This window comes from Drosophila ananassae, chromosome 3L, assembly GCF_017639315.1.
Source record: "Drosophila ananassae strain 14024-0371.13 chromosome 3L, ASM1763931v2, whole genome shotgun sequence".
In the NCBI taxonomy this organism is placed as follows: domain Eukaryota; kingdom Metazoa; phylum Arthropoda; class Insecta; order Diptera; family Drosophilidae; genus Drosophila; species Drosophila ananassae.
In genome coordinates, this window is record NC_057929.1 from 16596703 (window position 1) to 16614970 (window position 18268).

At 44.5% G+C, this 18268-nt stretch overlaps 6 protein-coding genes across 14 annotated transcripts; 4 read left to right on the top strand and 2 right to left on the bottom strand.

The window, feature by feature from the left end:
* The first annotated feature begins 864 nt into the window (after nt 1–864).
* LOC6496516 (aldehyde dehydrogenase, dimeric NADP-preferring) lies at nt 865–8539 on the top strand. Of its 9 annotated transcripts, none has more exons than XM_032450424.2 (13): nt 865–990; nt 1047–1082; nt 2502–2635; nt 3112–3170; nt 4557–4737; nt 4816–5037; nt 5383–5546; nt 5604–5834; nt 5888–6085; nt 6205–6320; nt 7593–7728; nt 7785–7935; nt 8369–8539. In XM_032450424.2, the coding sequence occupies exons 1-13, from the start codon at nt 936–938 to the stop codon at nt 8384–8386; spliced, it is 1701 nt and encodes a 566-aa protein (XP_032306315.2). In that variant the 5' UTR covers nt 865–935; the 3' UTR covers nt 8387–8539. The 9 variants fall into 9 exon arrangements, with proteins under 9 accessions (XP_032306315.2, XP_032306314.2, XP_032306311.2 ...); XM_032450423.2 differs by lacking the exon at nt 6205–6320 and adding an exon at nt 6976–7091; XM_032450420.2 differs by lacking the exon at nt 8369–8539 and adding an exon at nt 8111–8233 and having other exon boundaries at nt 7785–7944.
* A 198-nt stretch (nt 8540–8737) lies between these two features.
* Nucleotides 8738–10597, top strand: LOC6496517 (NSFL1 cofactor p47). Its single transcript, XM_001961018.4, has 5 exons — nt 8738–9040; nt 9113–9300; nt 9356–9790; nt 9895–10242; nt 10306–10597. The coding sequence occupies exons 1-5, from the start codon at nt 8939–8941 to the stop codon at nt 10436–10438; spliced, it is 1206 nt and encodes a 401-aa protein (XP_001961054.1). The 5' UTR covers nt 8738–8938; the 3' UTR covers nt 10439–10597.
* LOC6494064 lies at nt 10554–12060 on the bottom strand. The gene has a single exon (XM_001961019.4). The coding sequence runs from the start codon at nt 11966–11968 to the stop codon at nt 10652–10654; it is 1317 nt and encodes a 438-aa protein (XP_001961055.1). The 5' UTR covers nt 11969–12060; the 3' UTR covers nt 10554–10651.
* A 131-nt stretch (nt 12061–12191) lies between these two features.
* Nucleotides 12192–13302, top strand: LOC6496518 (transmembrane protein 183A). The gene is made up of 2 exons (XM_001961020.4): nt 12192–12342; nt 12403–13302. The coding sequence occupies exons 1-2, from the start codon at nt 12279–12281 to the stop codon at nt 13281–13283; spliced, it is 945 nt and encodes a 314-aa protein (XP_001961056.1). The 5' UTR covers nt 12192–12278; the 3' UTR covers nt 13284–13302.
* Nucleotides 13303–13491: 189 nt separating this feature from the next.
* On the bottom strand, nt 13492–16660 carry LOC6494063 (sulfhydryl oxidase 2). Its single transcript, XM_001961021.4, has 2 exons — nt 14936–16660; nt 13492–14312 (listed from the first exon to the last, which is right to left on the bottom strand). Exons 1-2 carry the CDS (start codon nt 16358–16360, stop codon nt 13827–13829), a joined length of 1911 nt encoding a protein of 636 aa, XP_001961057.1. The 5' UTR covers nt 16361–16660; the 3' UTR covers nt 13492–13826.
* A 517-nt stretch (nt 16661–17177) lies between these two features.
* LOC6496519 (probable palmitoyltransferase ZDHHC24) lies at nt 17178–18124 on the top strand. The gene is made up of 2 exons (XM_001961022.4): nt 17178–17415; nt 17468–18124. Exons 1-2 carry the CDS (start codon nt 17178–17180, stop codon nt 18079–18081), a joined length of 852 nt encoding a protein of 283 aa, XP_001961058.1. The 3' UTR covers nt 18082–18124.
* The last annotated feature ends 144 nt before the right edge of the window (nt 18125–18268 follow it).

Here is an 18268-nt window from a genome sequence, read left to right on the forward strand (position 1 = left end):
GCATACAAATTGGGCCGGGTAAGAGTGTAATTAAACCCGGCCCGAACCGATGTAAGCCGACTGCATCAGTCCGGATTGGTGGTATCACCAATTCCACCTGTCGCTGGTCAGTGACCAAGTGGCCACCGTTCAATTCAGTTGGCAATTGGCTTTTGCTTTCGGTTGTTATCGTCCGCGCAGATTTAAATAGATTTGTAAGGGAATCGCAAGTACGGAACATCGGTAACCGGACACTGGACACTCGGACCGACTATATTTAATCTACCAAAACACATTATCCAATCCCAGTTGACAATTAGCAGTGTCCCCAGCAGATGCTGTAATGAAAGTGAAATGAAAACGGTGGCTGAACTAAAAAAAAACAAAACAGAAGCCAACTGAACTGTGTATGAGTGCTGTGATATAAACTGGATGTTGTCATAGAGAAACGTGATCCCCAAACCCCCGACGAAAGCCACAGTGCTAAGTGCCTCAGTTGGCTCAGTTAATTAATTCCATCGGCAGTTGGGCAAGCGTAATGTCAACTGCCATATTTGTGCGACTCGGAGTGTGTCGGTCATTTGAACTTGAAACTGATTAGGGGCGTTAATCAATCTATGCATAGAGCTTGATTTTTGCACTGTCGATAAGGATTACCTATACCATTTAGGGTTTTGAAAAGTGTCCTTCTGCTGTCGAAAAAAATTAGTGTCCTGCACGTGTTGACTTAATTGATTTTCCCATGGGGACAATTTTCTTGTTAAATATAATTGTTTCCTGCCGATTAAATTTGCTTAAATAACTCTGCATTCTTGATTTTCTAATTTGTCTTTTGACATTTTAATTTTTCTGTCACTTTAGTTGATCATTTTGCACCAATTTTGCATGGGAATCACAACAGATTTCTGAGCAATTAAAAGTGTCCTTACGATTGTGTTTATACTCATAAAGTTCACATGAAATTTTCAATAATGGCAGACAATTCTATAAAACCAAGTCCGGATGAAAATGGTAAGAAAACTATTCAAGGAAAATGCTATTCAGTTTTAATGGATTTTCTTTTTTAGGATCAGGAGACCAGGCAATAACTGTCATTAATATAGGTAAGTTAAACCCACTTAAGTGTGAAAATATTGGCTTGAATTTAAGAAATCTTAGAAGAACAATACTTCCTAGTTTGTCACATCATGATGACTGTTTTATAAGCCAATTGTTTAATCAGATTCATCGTTACTAGGCATTATAGTGAGGAAAAATTGCAGTATATAGACGCAGATATTGAAACATTATAATTATCTTTAAATAACGGAAAATACTTTGATCCGCTGCCCCTATATTAGTAGGCACGCATAGATTAACCCCGAATATAGCTTTAAACATGTATTAGCCCGAGTCCAAACAGACTGATTTGTTATCAGGCCGACACGCTCGACTTTCCCCTCCCGAAATTGTATATATATTCCACATGCACATAAAACACATACAATTGTTGCTGATAATGAATGCCAACACCCATTGCTGAGTATATTTTCGGTTGTAGAGCAGGCATTCATTTAGTAGCAGCCGGCGTTTCTGTTCGAAAAGGTGTGTGTTTATCCAGTGATTAAAATTAAACCAAATGCACGTCCAGCTGTATTTTGCGAAATACTGGATATGCTAATTTCTGTCGTAATCAAATTCTAGTGGTTCTGCTTCTTGGTTTTGTTGATACTTTTAATTCAATCAAGTATAAAAGATATTTAAAAGAGTGTGCTTTAAATACAATTTATTTTCAATGAAAGACATTTTCAAATAAGAATTAAATTACCGCTATTCATGTGCTCACTATACTAGAGGGATTCGTTACCTATGTGGCCAGCAGTCCTCGTTAGCCAACACTTGTAGTACGACCGTATAATAGTTTGCCTTTGGCTAATAAAGTTTAATCATCGCTGGTCACACATGCCGAAAGCTTTTGATTTATATTAGTACACTTTGAAAGAGTCTTTTAATATTTAAAATAGTTTTAAAATGCAATAAGAAAATAAAAATTGAACAAGTCTAAGATACAGTAGATACGTTCATTGTGCTGTACTGTCTTCTTTTAATATAAAAGGGGTAGGCTAGCATTTTTCTGGAAAACCCTCTGGAAGAGCATACAGACTTCGCCGCGTCAAAATTATTTTAGTCGTTACTGGTTTTTTCCGAGCCCCAAAGTGAACTGGGAACTCGGCGTTTGGGTCCGAGATTGGCTTTAATCTGCTCTCAGTTGTCTCGGCGATCGGTTGGAATTCCGGTTGAATTCCGCATGCGCCGTAATCCTGCCAGTTGATAGCATCAAAGCCCTCCGAAATCGCACCCGGCCATCGCAAAAAGTACATACATTTATTGTATATAATTCGAACAATAAACAAAACAAAACCGTAGATGCGAACCAAACGAAAGTGAATGTGTTGTTTACGTTTCTGAGTGTCTGTCTGTCTATCTGTCCACCTCTCTTTCACACATTTCTTCGGTTTAACTTCCCCCCCATCCGCCCGCAGAAACAGAAACTGAAAACGCAGAAGCCTCCACCGGAATCCCAGCAGCATCCGCATCCCAACATCTCCCAGAGAAGCAGCAGCCGCTCCAAGCCGAAGCCGAATCCGAGACCGACAGAATGGCCAATTTCGACGATGTGAGTGACCAATTGTGAGGCGATTGCAAGTGCACACCAAACCAGACAAAAAATATAAAAAATAATATAAAAAAAAACAGATGTGTAACGATTATTAACTTGCACAAACACACAACAGATAAACATACACATTTATATGAAAAAGAAGGAAAAAAAGAAAAAATATGTACCGTGCACGTAACAAACATTAAGCGCCTTATTTTGTTTGATTTAATTTTTATTTGAATTTTTTGTTTTCGCCGTTCCGTCGTTATCCTCCCTATGTATGCGTGTTGCATGTTGTCCGCCGCCGCCTCCTCCGCCGCCGCCACTCGGTTATTGCGAATGTGAAAACCCACCTGCTCCAACTGCTCTACCTGCTCCTCCTCTACCTGCTCCTCCTCCTCCCGACTGTTTTCTACACTTCCCACAACATCAACAACAACAACAACAACATGAACAATTACAACACCATGAACAACAACAACTACAATCAGACGTTGCAACGAGCCCGCCTCGCCTTTTCCAGTGGCAAGACCAGGAGCGTCAGCTTTCGGTAAGTTTAAGCGTAATCTTGGAAAGAAAACTAGTCAGTCCATGGGTTAAGTCATCTGGCCTGGGTCATAGGACATACATAGATGAACTACCTTTCCAACTGTGCCCACTTTCTGTTATTACTTCATGCGGTTATTACCTCTCCGTTACGGCAGAGCAGTCATCGTAACAAAGTCTGGGCCTTAAAATGGGTCAGCAGTGTCAGTATCTCTTCGTGTTTATTATTCCATTTCGGCAACAACTCTGCCTCCATGACTCTTCCTCCTCACTCCGATAAGAAATTCCCAGATAGGGTAGAGTTTCTGGAGGATTCCACTTATCAGCTCTAGACTCTAGACTCCAACTTTGGGAACTTTGACCCGGGGGTGTACTGGGAATGAAATTGGACTTGAACTGAATCAGTTTCCCTCGTCATGCAGGCGGAATTGCTGTTTCCCAACTCGGAACCGCACTCGGAATAGCAGTCACCAGACAATCAGCCATTCCCAACACACGCACCACCTCACAAATACCTCTATGGATATGTTAATAATACACAAAAAATGTATCTCGAGATGTATAGAGAAAAAATAGACAAAAAACAGGCGATATACAGCTAACGATAGTTTTTGAGTGCGAAGTGTGAAACGGAAGTGCGGAAGAATCTTAGCCCAAGGCTAATGCCGTTTAATTCCATGATCTTTCAAATAGTTCCGAACAAATGAACACGTTCTATGACTGTTATTTCGCCTCTAGCAGCAACCTCTTCTCCATCTACTACCCCAATCGAGGAGAAGCTTTTTGAATATATTTTTATTCGGTTCTCCGAGCTCTGAGCCGAAAATCCAACTCACTGGATTGGCCAAATCGCTGGGCTAATTGCTTTATTTATATTCACAGCCGATTGGCATAATGCTTATGGCTTTATGTTTGTCATAAACAATTAATTCAATTCAATTGCAAGTGCACTTCAGACAGGCTATTAACCCGCCACCACCACCACCGCCGCAGTTCACCTTGACTACTCGGACTAGCGCCGCCCCGAGTACACTCCGGTGGTGGTGGTGGTGGTGGGTCAAAGTAGATCAGAGCGCCTAGGTTGTCAAGCCAGTTTCCACGCTTGTAATTGGCCACAGTCCCCAATAGCACCAGCGCTCCGGCTCCAGCACCAGCTCCAGCTCCAGTTGAGTCATCCGATAGAATATACAAGATCGTAGAATATCTCATAACCGGCCCGTAAAGCTAGCATTGACCTTCCCCAAGAGCCCCTCGTGCATTGTGATTAGTATTGATTTTGTTTTGGTCTTTGTTTCGCGCTCCTACCGCGGAACTTGTCCCATCATCATAGCGATAATCATCACCGTTTATCCATTAATTATTTCTTTTTTTTTTGTGCTTTTCTTGGCAGACGCAAGCAGCTGGAGAATCTTCTGCGTTGCTATGAGGAGCACGAGAGCGAGATCATCAGTGCCTTGGAGGCGGATCTGCGGCGACCCAAACAGGAGTCCCTCATCGTCGAGACCGAGTTCATGAAGAACGACATCAAGCACATTCTATTCCACCTAGATGACTGGGTCAAGGCAGATAAGGTAGGCTCCGAACTCCGAACCGATCTCTTACATATTCGCATATTTATGATTAACATTTTAATTATTGCCTCCGAACAGCCATCGAAGTCGTTCGTTAATCTGATGGACGATGTCCAGATCTATAATGATCCTTTTGGAGTGGTCCTGGTGATTGGCGCCTGGAACTATCCGCTGCAGCTGCTGCTGGTGCCCGTGGCCTCCGCCATCGCTGCTGGCAACTGTGTCGTCATCAAGCCCAGCGAGATTGCCGCCAACTGCGCCAAATTCATTGCCGATGTCATTCCCAAATATTTGGATAATGTACGTCTGACCTGGTTTTCCCTACAAGGAACAAAATTCCTTAAACAAATATCTACTTTTTGTAGTATTTGTTTTTTAGTTTTAGTTTTAAAATTAAGCTATTTCATTCTGTCAATAGCCAGTATGCATATTTGCATTTTTCGATTTTGCATTCGGTTTTTATGCAAATAGTGCTACTTATGCCATACAAAAGCTGTTTATGGTTATTTATAGTTAAACAAGTCTTCAAAAACCAAATGAATCAAATAAGTTGTAGTTATTAGTCAGCAAGTAAAGTGCCATTATGTATTATAAGTTATAAGTTGGTCTCTGAATGCGCTTTTTGACAAACGATTTCATTTTCAGGACTGCTTCCCAGTTGTCTGCGGTGGACCCGCGGAGACTGCCGAGCTGCTCAACCAACGCTTCGACTACATCTTCTACACAGGATCCACTCGCGTGGGAAAGATCATCCACGCCGCGGCCAACAAGCACCTGACGCCGACGACTCTGGAGCTGGGTGGCAAGAGGTGGGCTTCTAAAAAGTATAACTAGTTTTTTAAACTAATTTCTTGTATTTATTTTAGTCCCTGCTATATCGACAAGTCGGTGGAGCTGCGCACTGCCGTGAAGCGCATTCTGTGGGGAAAACTGATCAACTGTGGACAGACCTGTATTGCTCCCGACTACATCCTCTGCTCCAAGGAGGTGCAGGAGAAGTTTATTGCGGAAGCCAAGGAAGTGCTTAAGGAGTGGTACGGCGAGAATATCCAAAGCAGCCCGGATCTAAGCCGCGTGATCAATGCCAACAATTTCCAGTAAATCATTCTCAATCTTAAAGTGAACTTCTAAACCAAATATTCTGTTTTAGGCGCCTTCTCGGTCTGATGAAGTCCGGACGCGTGGCCGTTGGTGGCAAGTACGATGTCAGCGAACGTTACATCGAGCCCACCATCTTGGTGGATGTGAAGGCCAACGATCCCATCATGGAGGAGGAAATCTTCGGCCCCATCTTGCCCATCTACAATGTGGAGAGTGCCTATGATGCCATCAAGTTCATCAATGCCAGGTATGACACCTCGTGACCCAATCTTCGATGTCCCTTCCCCCCTTGTTTTTGCGCCCGCATCACCTCATACACAACCAACTACAACAACCAATGTCCGATTCGTAATGTTTTTCTCATAGAGAGAGTCCACTTGTCCTGTATATTTTCACATTGGAAACAGAGGTTCAGAATCTGTTCATAAACGGCACCCAGTCGGGCGGACTGTGCGTGAACGATACGATAATGCACTATGCTGGTAAGAGAGCCGACTCGGTCAACCCCCCCTTTATTTGAAATTCAGTCAAGATTCTAATGGATGTGGATACTGAATATTGAATGCAATGGCTACGGTTAGAAGTAAAAAAAAAGCTCGTAACTGTGACAAGTTAGACCGTTGCTTGCTTCCTTGCTCCTCTACGGTTTTGGTCTCGCCTCCTCCCAATCTTACCCATCCAACTTGAAACACCTGTATTTTATAGCCTGCTAAGAGCTCTGTATAATTATTTTGTATATTCCTCTGGTGACGGTGATTGTTATTTATTCCCCAGTACAGCTCCCCAGTTGTAGGTGATTTATAATTTCCAGTTTAGCAACTCTACGTATATTACGTACCCCTGACACTAATCATTACATATTTTTCGTTCATCTGTATATATTCCATTAATATTTGCAGATCTGTTAATTCTAATTGGTTCTGTTTTATTCGGTTAAGAATTAAATATTTAAATACTCAATTATATGAGACAAAATTCAAAAAAATCTCACAGATCTGCGAATGCTACTGTGTTCTCGACTCTTATGTGTATAAAGTTTGTGTATATTTTTGAAGCCCCTAACGATGCTCGTGGAACTTCAATTGTTTATGTTTTTCAACTAATTATTCCCCCGTTCTACCCACTTCCCGTAATTAGAGAGAAACCACTTGTAATTTACGTGTTCTCCAACTCAAATAAGCTAGTTAAAGAGTTCAGAAGCAATACCACCAGCGGCGGATTCTGCAGCAACGAAACAATTATGCACTGTGGAGGTATTTTTTTCCTAAGCTAATGCCTATAATTAAGTAAATTTTTGTACTGTAGGCACCTTTGAGACACTTAGCAATGCACTTATTGAATATTGAACCTTAGTAGTCCGTGTTATGCACCTCCGATCTATATTTAAATCACAAATCACTCTTCCAGAACTTGTTGATGTTTGAACTCGAAAACTCGGTCGCTGCGACCCAAAAAAGGAACACTCTAATTTTATGCACATTATTTTAAATTTATAATTTGGTTTCGGATACGGATTATGCAATTATATGTTTACCTTTTAACACTTACATGCTTGACTGAAAATGTATCTATAAATTCGCAATTTTAATTTCGCAAAGTGCTAAAAGTTTTGGTGATAGAAAAATTAGCTTCCGGTGTGGTTTAAGTTACTACGTTTATGCGCAAAATCTTACTAAAAAAATTAATAAATAATGCGTGTAAATGTAGTCTTGGCTTTAAAAGATTCCTAACAATTTATTAATGCTCCTCCACAGTTGATGTCCTGCCCTTCGGAGGCGTGGGAATGAGTGGAATGGGCAGCTACCATGGCAAGTATGGCTTCGATACCTTCACACACAAAAAGTCGTGCCTTGGAAAGGATCTTTCCGCCCTTGGCGAAAAGTTGGCATCGTAAGTTCCTCAATATCCAATTTATAAACTTTCTGTATAATTATTTTTTTTGACAGAGCGCGTTATCCACCCTACTCGGACCGCAAAGGATCGCTGCTGTCTTTCCTGCTCCGCAAGCGCCGCCCTCTGCCCAATCTGCATCTGAGCCACCTTCTGGCCGTTGGCCTGGGCGTCGGTTTGACGGTCTTGGCCAACTACTACCTACAGGTAAGGAAGGTATAAAAAGCTGGCTACAAGATAGCTTTCGTGGTGCCCCCATTAAAGTATATGATTGTCTTTCATGCATTCGCGACTCCACCGGAAATCACACTCTCGACACAAACAACCACCCGCATCGACTTACACCTAATCCATTCACCCACACCGTCGTCCACTATTTCAGGGCAAGCTGTTGTCGCGTTAGTTGGGCCGCTTGGCGCTGTTTCGATGGCGGAGTCTGGAGACCGTCGCCAGTGGATTTTTTACATTTAATTTTGGAATTGTTTGCAATAAATGTATAAGCATAGCACGGCATTGTTTATTGGGTATTCACTTTACTAATATCATTCCGCATACCACCAAACTAACAAAATACAAATCGGGTTTTAAAAACCATTTCAAAAAATGGTTTTATTAAATTTCTTCCATTTTATATTTTCAGAAAAGCTCAACTGATTAAGAACCAAAATACTTTTTTACTTTTTATACGCATATCGGTGGGTGATGTAAAGCTTTGGATACTACCTAATACATAGTTATTGTTATTTAGTTGCTATTTAATGAAAATGTGAATGCTTATTGTAATGTACGACAAATAAACAATACCAATTAACCGCGGTCTTTTAATTTTAAATTAGGAATAGTGTGACCAGATCTGTCAAACCCAATCATTTACCAGCACTGCAACGGTTCAGTGATATTTCCCATTACAGTGAGGTGCACACACTTGAGATAATTCAAATATTTTTTTATATTCCCAAATTCAATGATACAAAATGTAATATTCACAAAATTAAACTCGAATTGAGTTTGCCACATAGAGAGTTCATATTTGGCATCGTTGAACAGTCGAAGAGAGTAATATCGAAAGATATCGATATCTAAGCACAATCCATATTACGGTATTGATATATCGATATATTGACATTTTGATATATATCAACAACCCTACAACTTTTTTGTCAATCACTTTTTTTGTCAAGAAAACATTTTTGAGAAGCCAGTTGTGAAAATGGCCTCTCAAGGCGATCTTATTGCACAATTCATAGAAATCACTGGGTCCGACGAAAACACGGCCAGATTCTATCTGTCCAGCTGTGACTGGGACATTGAGGTGAGATTTCGCGATGCCGGCACAATGATGCAGCAGTACTAATGCGCAGATGCACTTTTTCTTTATGTTCAGCAAGCTCTTGGAAATTACTGGAGCACCCAAGCGGATGTGCCGCTTCCAGCTCAAACGGTCGGGCAATCAGATAACCCAACTCCGAAAGCGAGACCCACTTCCAGCAGTGGAGCAGCAGCATCGACTGCCGAATCAGCGGCTAAAACCTCTGCTGATGTTGGACCCACGGGATCAAAGGCCAAGCCAAAGTAAGAAAATCCGTTGCTCGCCTTCAATGAATAGTAGCCCTCACTTCTGAACTAGGTTCGCCACCCTGAGCGATATGTCCAAGCAGCAGTCATCCAGCGACGATGAGCAGCAGGCCTTCTACGCCGGCGGCTCCGATCGTTCGGGGCAACAGGTCTTGGGCCCGCCGAAGCGTAAAAACTTCCGTGAACAATTAACCGACATGATGCGTTCTGCGCAGGAGCAGAATATTGCTGAGGTGGGCCCCACAACCAGCAGCGGCGGCGGTGGAGGTTCTGGCTCCAGTGGCAACGTCTGGGGCCAGGGAATGAGGCTGGGTATGACGGACAATGACCACACGGCTGTGGGCACCAGTCGTCCGGCCCAGACGTCTGAAAATAAGCCGGTGGTTGTCCTGAAGCTGTGGAGCCAAGGGTTCTCTATTGACGGAGGGGAGCTGCGTCACTATGACGATCCACAGAACAAAGAGTTCCTGGAGACCGTGATGCGCGGGTAAGTGATAGTCGTTCATCCCCACAATTATTTGTCAGCACCCATGCAACCCTTAAAGTCGAGATTGAGATTTGATTAATAATCGCGTGTGTTTTTTTTCTTAGAGAAATACCTCAGGAACTCTTGGAAATGGGTCGAATGGTTAACGTCGATGTGGAGGACCATAGGCATGAAGACTTTAAGCGCCAGGCAGTACCGCAGACGTTCAAGGGCTCCGGCCAGAAGCTAGGAAGTCCAGTGGCCAATGTGGTCACCGGAGAGCCAAAAGTTCCAGTTGCAGCACTGACCCCAGGAGAGGCTGCCAACCAAGAGGCTAGTGCCCGCAACGCTATCAATTTAAATTCCGAAGAGCCCTCAACCACTTTGCAGATTCGACTGGCAGATGGTTCTCGGCTGGCAGCGCAGTTCAACTTGTCGCACACCGTCTCAGATATTCGTCGATTCATCCAAACGTAAGCCAGCGATTCTGATCTCATATATAATATTCTGTTAAATTGGTTTATTAAATATTCTAGGGCACGTCCTCAGTACTCATCTAGCAATTTCGTCCTGGTGTCCTCGTTTCCCACCCGTGAACTGAGTGACGACAGTTCCACTATCGAGAAGGCTGGCCTCAAGAACGCGGCTCTCATGCAGCGTCTTAAATAGATCCTAGGTTAAGTACGAAGAAGTCTATGAAATAAAACTGGATTTGATGCAGGCGGGCGAGCCACGGCCGGATCGGAGTCTTATAAATGTCTATTAATTATACAATATATCCAAATTATGTGAAAAATCTTTATGGCAGTCAAGCAATCTCTCAAATTATGAGCTACGTGTATAAATCTCAAACTAATTACTATAACAACTTATTCACTAATATTAGATGAGAAGGTGTACTTCGTTGCGCAGTCCGTTAATGTGCTCCATAAAATCCTGGCGAACCCCGTTGCGCCAGTCGTGCAGTCCATCCCGACCCACGTGGTCGCAATCCACATAGCGATGTACGAATGCTGCGGAGAGGGCCAATTCCACCTCTCCGGTGCTCGCCAACAGCTGGGAGGGTGGCAGCTCCAGGCGGTTTAGGAGCAACTTATACGGTGCCCGTCGCTCGGGGTCGTACTGCGAGTTGTCAGGCAGGAACTTCCCATTTTCGTCATAGCACACCGACATGGTGGCCAATTCAAAGCGAGTAGTCTCTGAGGAAAAGTGCCGCAGCTGTTGCTGCACTGATCCTTTGGTCCCATCTGCCGTAAATCGGGAATTGGGAAAGAAAAGTTCGTTCGGCTGTAGCAGAAGGGTAAACCCGGCTTGGTTTACATTTCGAAGTAGGCAATCGTTGTGGATGAGTTGGCGAACTCTTGAAACTGTTCCGTTTGTTTGTTGGAAGGGAAAGTTAAAGGGTAATCCGACCAAATGGATGTTGGTCCGGTCCAGCACGCGTATCACTTCCTCGGGAAGATCGTCGTAGTTGTATACCAGGAAATGGTCGATGCCTAGAGCTTGGTGGAACAGGAAGAACTGCAAAATGGCGTTCTCGTTTCGAGCAAATCGTGAGGTGGAGTTGAATCCTACAAGGTCCACACAGATGGTGGCTGGCAGGCGAGATTGATTCGCCGATACTTTAGATTCTTTCCCTTGGGTTTTGGGCTTAATACTGCGCAGGCGCAGCTTGACTGGAACTTTGGTGGATGTGATGTCTGTAAAGGAGACACTTCCCGGCTGGCCGAAATCCCTGCTGACTTGGCAGAAGAAGTGGTAGCTGGTAAAGTTTGATAGTTTATCATCCACCGGTGGTTCACTAGAGTCCCTCTGGAAGCGAAACTTTCCCTGCACACTACGACCATTGAGCAGATCCAGGCTGCAGCGGAAGTCCACTACTGCTCCCTTTTTCCCGACCACCAGGACATGGGCCTCTCCACCGGCCACCAATTCGTTGCGTATCCAGAATGCCGAGTAGGCGTGAAAGGAGTCGCCAATCATTTGCCACACAGGTAGCGGACGCCACATTGCCGCCTGCGGTAGATCATCCTTGGTCCCGTTCTCCAGACGACGCAGCACAGCGGCATCGTTCCGGCCAAAGAAGTTCACGTATTTCAGTACATACTTGAGGCGGTTGTTCTCGGTCTTGTACATCAGCAAGATGCCCACACTGAGGCAGGAGATGACCAACAGCACCAGTTGCTGGTATTTTCTCATATTAGTATAAAGTCTAAAGCAACAATTGAAAATAAAACACTCCCTGATAATCCAACCGCCAGAAACAGCTGTTCCAAGGTAATTAACCAGAGCTGTCCACCTTTTACGAAGTCTATGGATGTCATTTAAAGAATCTGTATTATGATAAAAATAGCACTTTAAAATCGACAGTAATAGCCAATTAACAATTTTAAAACTTCTTTCGTAATGTTTAATATAAAACACTTTTATAAATCATGCAATTAGTTCCATGAATCGCGAAACTCGACAACTCTTATCAGAACCAAAATACTAACCAGCTGGGAGAACTATGAGTTTTGATGATTGTGATGAGTTCATTCAAAACAAATTATTTCGAACGAGGGGGAAATGCGGTAAGAAACTCAATCAAACTATGCTCCAAATTTCAAGTGATATATCACACTCTCTCTCAGCCATATATGCCCGACAATCAGATGTGTTCGTAGCCGTAAAGGAGAAGTCCACCGTTCGAGCCACTGCAACGACTTTGGCCATGTCGGAGGGCAACAGCAACAGCGGGATCAGCGTGCGGCACGACATCTGGTTTCAAATCTCAATGCATATTGAGCCGGAGGACGTCCAGACCTTTGCCTTAATTTGCAAACAAACCTCGCGATTGGTCAACTCCAGGGCCTTCTGGCGCAATTTGTACAGACGCTACTGCCTAGGCGGCACCTCCGGTTGGAATCTGGATCTGCCCGCACAGCTTCAGCTGGAACAGATACGCAACTGTGATACCCGTGCCCTCAGATCCCTAGTCATCGAGGCACTCTTCCACTGCCACAGACCACTCAAGATTCGCATGGAGCTGGGCTACAGCCTGGATTGGCTTTTGCAACGTATCTTTGTTTCCTGCTGGCAGAAGCAGTATCAGTGCTTGTGGATCATGTGCTATAAGTTCTGGAATCGCCTGAACCACGAACGTCTGCCCAACGAATTGGAGGAGCCAGCCCCAGCGGAGGTAGTAAACAATTGGGAGTCTTTGGCTGAGGAGGATACTGGAAAATTGGTTCCTGCCCAGGCGAATCCCAACGAGGGAGTGGTCCTTCTTATAGTGCTCTGTCGCCGTTTTGTGCCCACCCCGAAGCAACTATCCTACAGCCAGCACCAGGCTCGCTATCGTCTAAAGGCCACCCGGGAACTCCTCTGCACGGACATGCGGGCCAAGAACCTTGAGCTAGACTTTGGCGAGGAGGGCAGCCAAAATGTCACTGTCACTGTCAAGTATTCTCGCATCGAGAAGTACAAGGTGTTGCCCTGGTGGCATCCAGATTTTCAGAGATTTTTGAAATAAAATTAAACGATAGCTATAATTTGTTTTTAAATTAATGGGAAACCTATACAGATTTTCCAATCTAGTTGTCAGAAACTCCAGTTGACTTTCCTGTTATCTCCACCAGGTTATCGGACTCTTTTATCATTTTCCCAACGATGTCGTGGTGTTTACACCTTATCTTGAAAGCTACTATTTAAACAAATGTCGAACAATGTAAACTACATAGTTCAGTAGTATTGATCGTTTTATTCAATCGCACACGGGGGGAGGGAGTTGCTGTTCAAAGGGGACAATCACATTTGCATATCAAAATTATAATAATCAGGTGCATCGTCGTTGTAAAAAGCGGATAATATCTATAATTATTAGGTGACTACAACTGGAAGAAGACTGTTCACATATATGTATATACACTTTCGACTTAAACATAACTCTGAGTGCTACAAGTACAAAAAACATTCGGAGGTGGTCATTGTAAATTCCGGTTTGAGGTGTTCGGTGTCTTTATGTGTAGTTAGAATTAGTGGAAGCGCTTCCAATGTTTGGCATTCCCTGTCCTGCCTACACCTTGCCGAGCATATCGTGTCCGTAGGGCTTCTTGCGATATCCCTTGAAGGCAAACAGCTTGAAGGCCACCACCATCATCAGGATGCAGAAGGCGTACAGGAGCATGCCCATGCGCATATCAATGTCGGTGAAGACGCTGGAGATCTGTCGTTTCTGCCGCATTTTCTCCGCCGTCGGATGCAGTACTTCGTCCTTCTCCACGCCGAGCCGGTTTATGAACTGCGGGTTGTGAATATTTTTGAGGAAGCTCAGCACAGCATCCTTGTTCCACTCTATGTCCAGGTTTTCCGACGTCGATTCGGGGGTGCGTCGGCACTCGCTGCAGCTGCTCTTGCTGGGGAATTGAATTTTGGGAAACTCTGGATCCTCGGTGCTATCGCCGGCCAGGCGCTGATTAACCTCGTTGTGGGCCGCCCAAAGCCAAAGAACAGCCTCCTCCTTATTGGGTACGTTCCAGATTTTGCGCTTCGATGCCATTGCCTGAGAAGGGTAAACAAATTGAAATGTTACTCAATGCGTGAAAACAAAAATGTTGGCGCAGCTGGTGAAAATGAACCCACTTATTTACAGTGTTACTTCGATAAGGTAACCAGTATGCTTAGCTTAGCAAATAAGCTAAAGGAGAAAGTGGTGGGGTGAGTCACCAACGTCACAGTCTCCAGCAAAAACCCACATCACTGCCATAAACAAAGCTCAGGTCAGGAAATATACACAAGTACGTACGCAGATAAAGCGGCTAGATCGTGGCTATTCAATTAATACAAGTACACCACCACCCATTATACAAGTTTGCGGGGCCTCGAGTGGGGCTAGCCTTATCAATAAAACGCTAGGTAAGAACCGTCAGAGCTGCTGATCCATAGACTCCATTATTTCATCAACACAGCACTTAAATATTTTTAAAATATATGACCACTCGTTTTTGTAAATTTGTTTTGAAACTAGAAATTAATGCATGGAAAAATCCCTCGTCAGCGTTGTGGCAGTTTGCTTTTGTTTGGTAATCAACAATCCTCCCTTGCTCTGACGGATCCCCTTAATCAGCACTATGGTGGTCATTAGCACGTAAACCGAAGCAACCGTAGGCTGCTGAGCTGACTCACCTGGAAGTGTTCGGCACAGTGAGTGCATCCGAAAAAGTTCTTGATGTACCCGTGCATGGCCTGCAGGACCTCCAGCGGATCCTGAGACGCTTCGTTGTTGGCTGCCTGGACGGTCAGAAAGTGGAACAGTGTCCACAGCGAGCAAGTGTAGCCGCGGTACCGCGGAGACGAGGCCGTGCATCCCACAAAGTGGTTAGTCGAGTAAACCGGTGACAGCTCACTCTCCAACCTTTTCATTTCCTGCTCGAACTGCTGGCCACTCAGCTGTGTGTTGAACTGGACGACGTAGTCCTTCAGCTTGGTCACGAGTTGCCGGCCATTCGAACCCAGGGGATTGTAGCGCTGCAGCACGACTAGGAAGCGTTGCAGGGCAAGCAGTTTCTCCCCGCTGATCTCGGCCGTCTTGGGAACCTCGTTGTGGAGTATCGTGCGAATGGCCTGCTCCAGATCCGCCTGGTAAACAAAGTGCTTGTTCCGATGCACTTCCTCGATTAGGGCAGTGGGTTTGGATTTTTTTACTTCTGGTGTTGCGATATGTTCTTTTAAGGGCGTGGGAGTAAAGTTCTCCTTGCGAAGCACATCCTCTATTTTCTGGGCATACGACTCTCCTGTCGACGCTGCTGGTGCATAAGCTTGGATATGTCCCTTACGGTCCACAAGGCTCACTGGATTACTACCCGGCTCTATTTTGAACTTGGCAGCCACTTCTGGATCGGTGACGCGGCGTACTTGGACCGCCGGCCATGGAACCAGGAAGAGCGCCGTCTCGATGGCCAGCGTGGAGTTCTCCGGCTCGTGAATTACCGCCACGTACTGCGGCAAACTGCTGAGACCCTCGAACAGACTGCTGGCCGAGTCGGTGTCTGAAATGTGACGAAAGTTTGGCCATGCGGTGTTGTTTGTGATGCTGGTCAGGTTCTCGCCGGCCACCATGCCCGCCAATTGCCCTCGGATTTCATCGAAATCAATCGTTTTAAGAGGCTCGCCGAAGTGTTGGGGGGATGGCTGGAATCCCGGACCGAGATAGCGCAGGGTGGGATACGCCATTATCTCGTAGGTACGGCATATGCCGTTATTCTCCTCCGCAGCACAATCGATGGCCGCCACTATGACCACCTCGGACCATGGCAGCAGCTGCTGGGCCAACTTTTTGTAGGTGGGTGCGAAATTCCTGCAGTGTCCACAGTACGAGTTGTAGAACTCCACCAGGGCGCCGTAGCTCTTGTTCACCACCGTCACATCAAAGTCGGAAACGGTGAGGCCAACCACCTTGTCGTTGTCATCGTAGAGACCTAGTTGGCGGTCCTCTGGAGCGGACTGTTGCTTAAGAACGGCCTCGTATCGCTGGAGCGGAACGCCAGCGTAGGTGGTTCCCCATAGGAGGAGCAGGGAAACTGCCAAGACCACTAACTGAACCGACGACATATTCCGGATTTCGAGAGGTCGATCGAATCGTGCGGAATGCGATGAAGTACGCGACTGCTGTGATAAGTTTCAACCCAGCATTTGGAATGTTTTACGGCCGCAATAGTTTGATTAGCTTTCTGTTTCTGTTGCACTCTTCTGAATAACTCGGTTCTCCCTGTTGCGGGCTGAGCTAGTTCCGACCACGGAACCAGTTCTTTTTACCCGATTAATCGAAGTTTTACAAATCTCAATAAAAAGTCTTTAAACAATTTAAAAGCTTTGATTCGTATAAGAAGTTACATTTTGCGGAAATTTAAACAATAATAAAACCAAAAAAGTTTTATTGTTAATTGTTAAAGTCTTACTTACACAGCTCAATGTTCTGCTGCTAATTGAATTTAAAAGAATTTAATTGATTGTGAAACGGCAGTTGTAAAAACAACTGTTTTGTTTTAAAAGGATTGTAATGCATTAAAATGAACACAAAAAGAGAACGTGATTTTTGTTGATCTATTAACCTGCAACCATTCTGCTATCAGTACATTTCTTTCTACAAAAATAAAGTAGGTATATATACATAAATGTATATTCAAATCACCTTATCAATGTTATAGAAAAATGAATTATCTGGCGAAAATGAACACAAGCACATATATACGTATTTTTTTAAAATTAAAAACAAAATAAGAAAGTAACCAAATATGTATATTGTAAAAGATCGGTACTCGATGTTTACCGTTAATATATCGTTCAAAAATGAACCATATCCTGGAGGGAGTTATGAACTAGTTATAACAGTCAATCAAATCAGCTGGGGTGCAATAACGGGAGCAAGATGATTCTTCGTCCGTGGGATCGGGTTCTTCCCCGTTCCATCGCCGACTTTGGGTGTTTTTTGCTTGTGGCCATCTTTGTGCCGGTTACGTACATCTTCCAGATCACAGTGGTGCTGCCGGAGCTGTTCGCCATCGGAGGATTCTGCTACACGGTGCTCTGGCTGGCCAGTCTGTTCATTGTGTTCAATATAAGCTCAAACATGCTGGCCGCAATGCTGGTGGATACAACTATCAGGAGTGGGTGTGTCGCATTATAATAATCTTGACTTTACTGACAGTTTCCTTATAGTGGAGCTGCTGAAACCACCTTCCGAGCCGGTCAAGCTGGGCCGCTGGCGTATGTGCCACGACTGCCAGGCTCTAGTGCCTCCTCGTTCCTGGCACTGCGAGGTGTGCAAGGTATGCGTGCTCAAGAGGGACCACCATTGTCGCTTCATCGGTTGCTGCATTGGACACCACAATTATCGCTACTTTCTGTTTTTCCTGGTGTACATGATCGTCGGCTCCCTGGCCGCCCTCATCACACACAGTGTATACTTGTGGTACCTCCACTTTGAAGTGTACTGGCAGCTATCATCTCTATATACTGTCGTCGCACCAGCGTTAAGTCTCACCCTGAAACCCAGCTGGGACAGCTTTTATCTGGTAATTTACGAACTCAATCTACTCGGTTTCGGCATATCCTCCCTGTTGCTGATATTCCATTGGCCTATCGTGAGCATTGGATCGGTGACGAGGGAACGCAATAGTAGAAAGTATGACCGCGGACTACGGGGGAACCTGGAGATGATTCTTGGCCATCGAATGCATCTTACCTGGCTGTCGCCTTTTGTTCGAAGTGAGCTGCCACACGATGGGGTTAACTGGGAAGTATCACCCGCCTCCTCCACAAAGGAGGAGTAGTTACAATAGAATCTATCGCATTTTATCTGGTATCTATCACTGGCATTTACTTGGCATTTCTGCTCATCCTTAAATCTATAGTATTATTTCTAAAATCTCTAGTCAATACCTGAAATCTCAATCTCTAGACAATTTATATTTTATATCAAAAGTATTTGTATTCAATTAAAATAACAGTTTACCATTC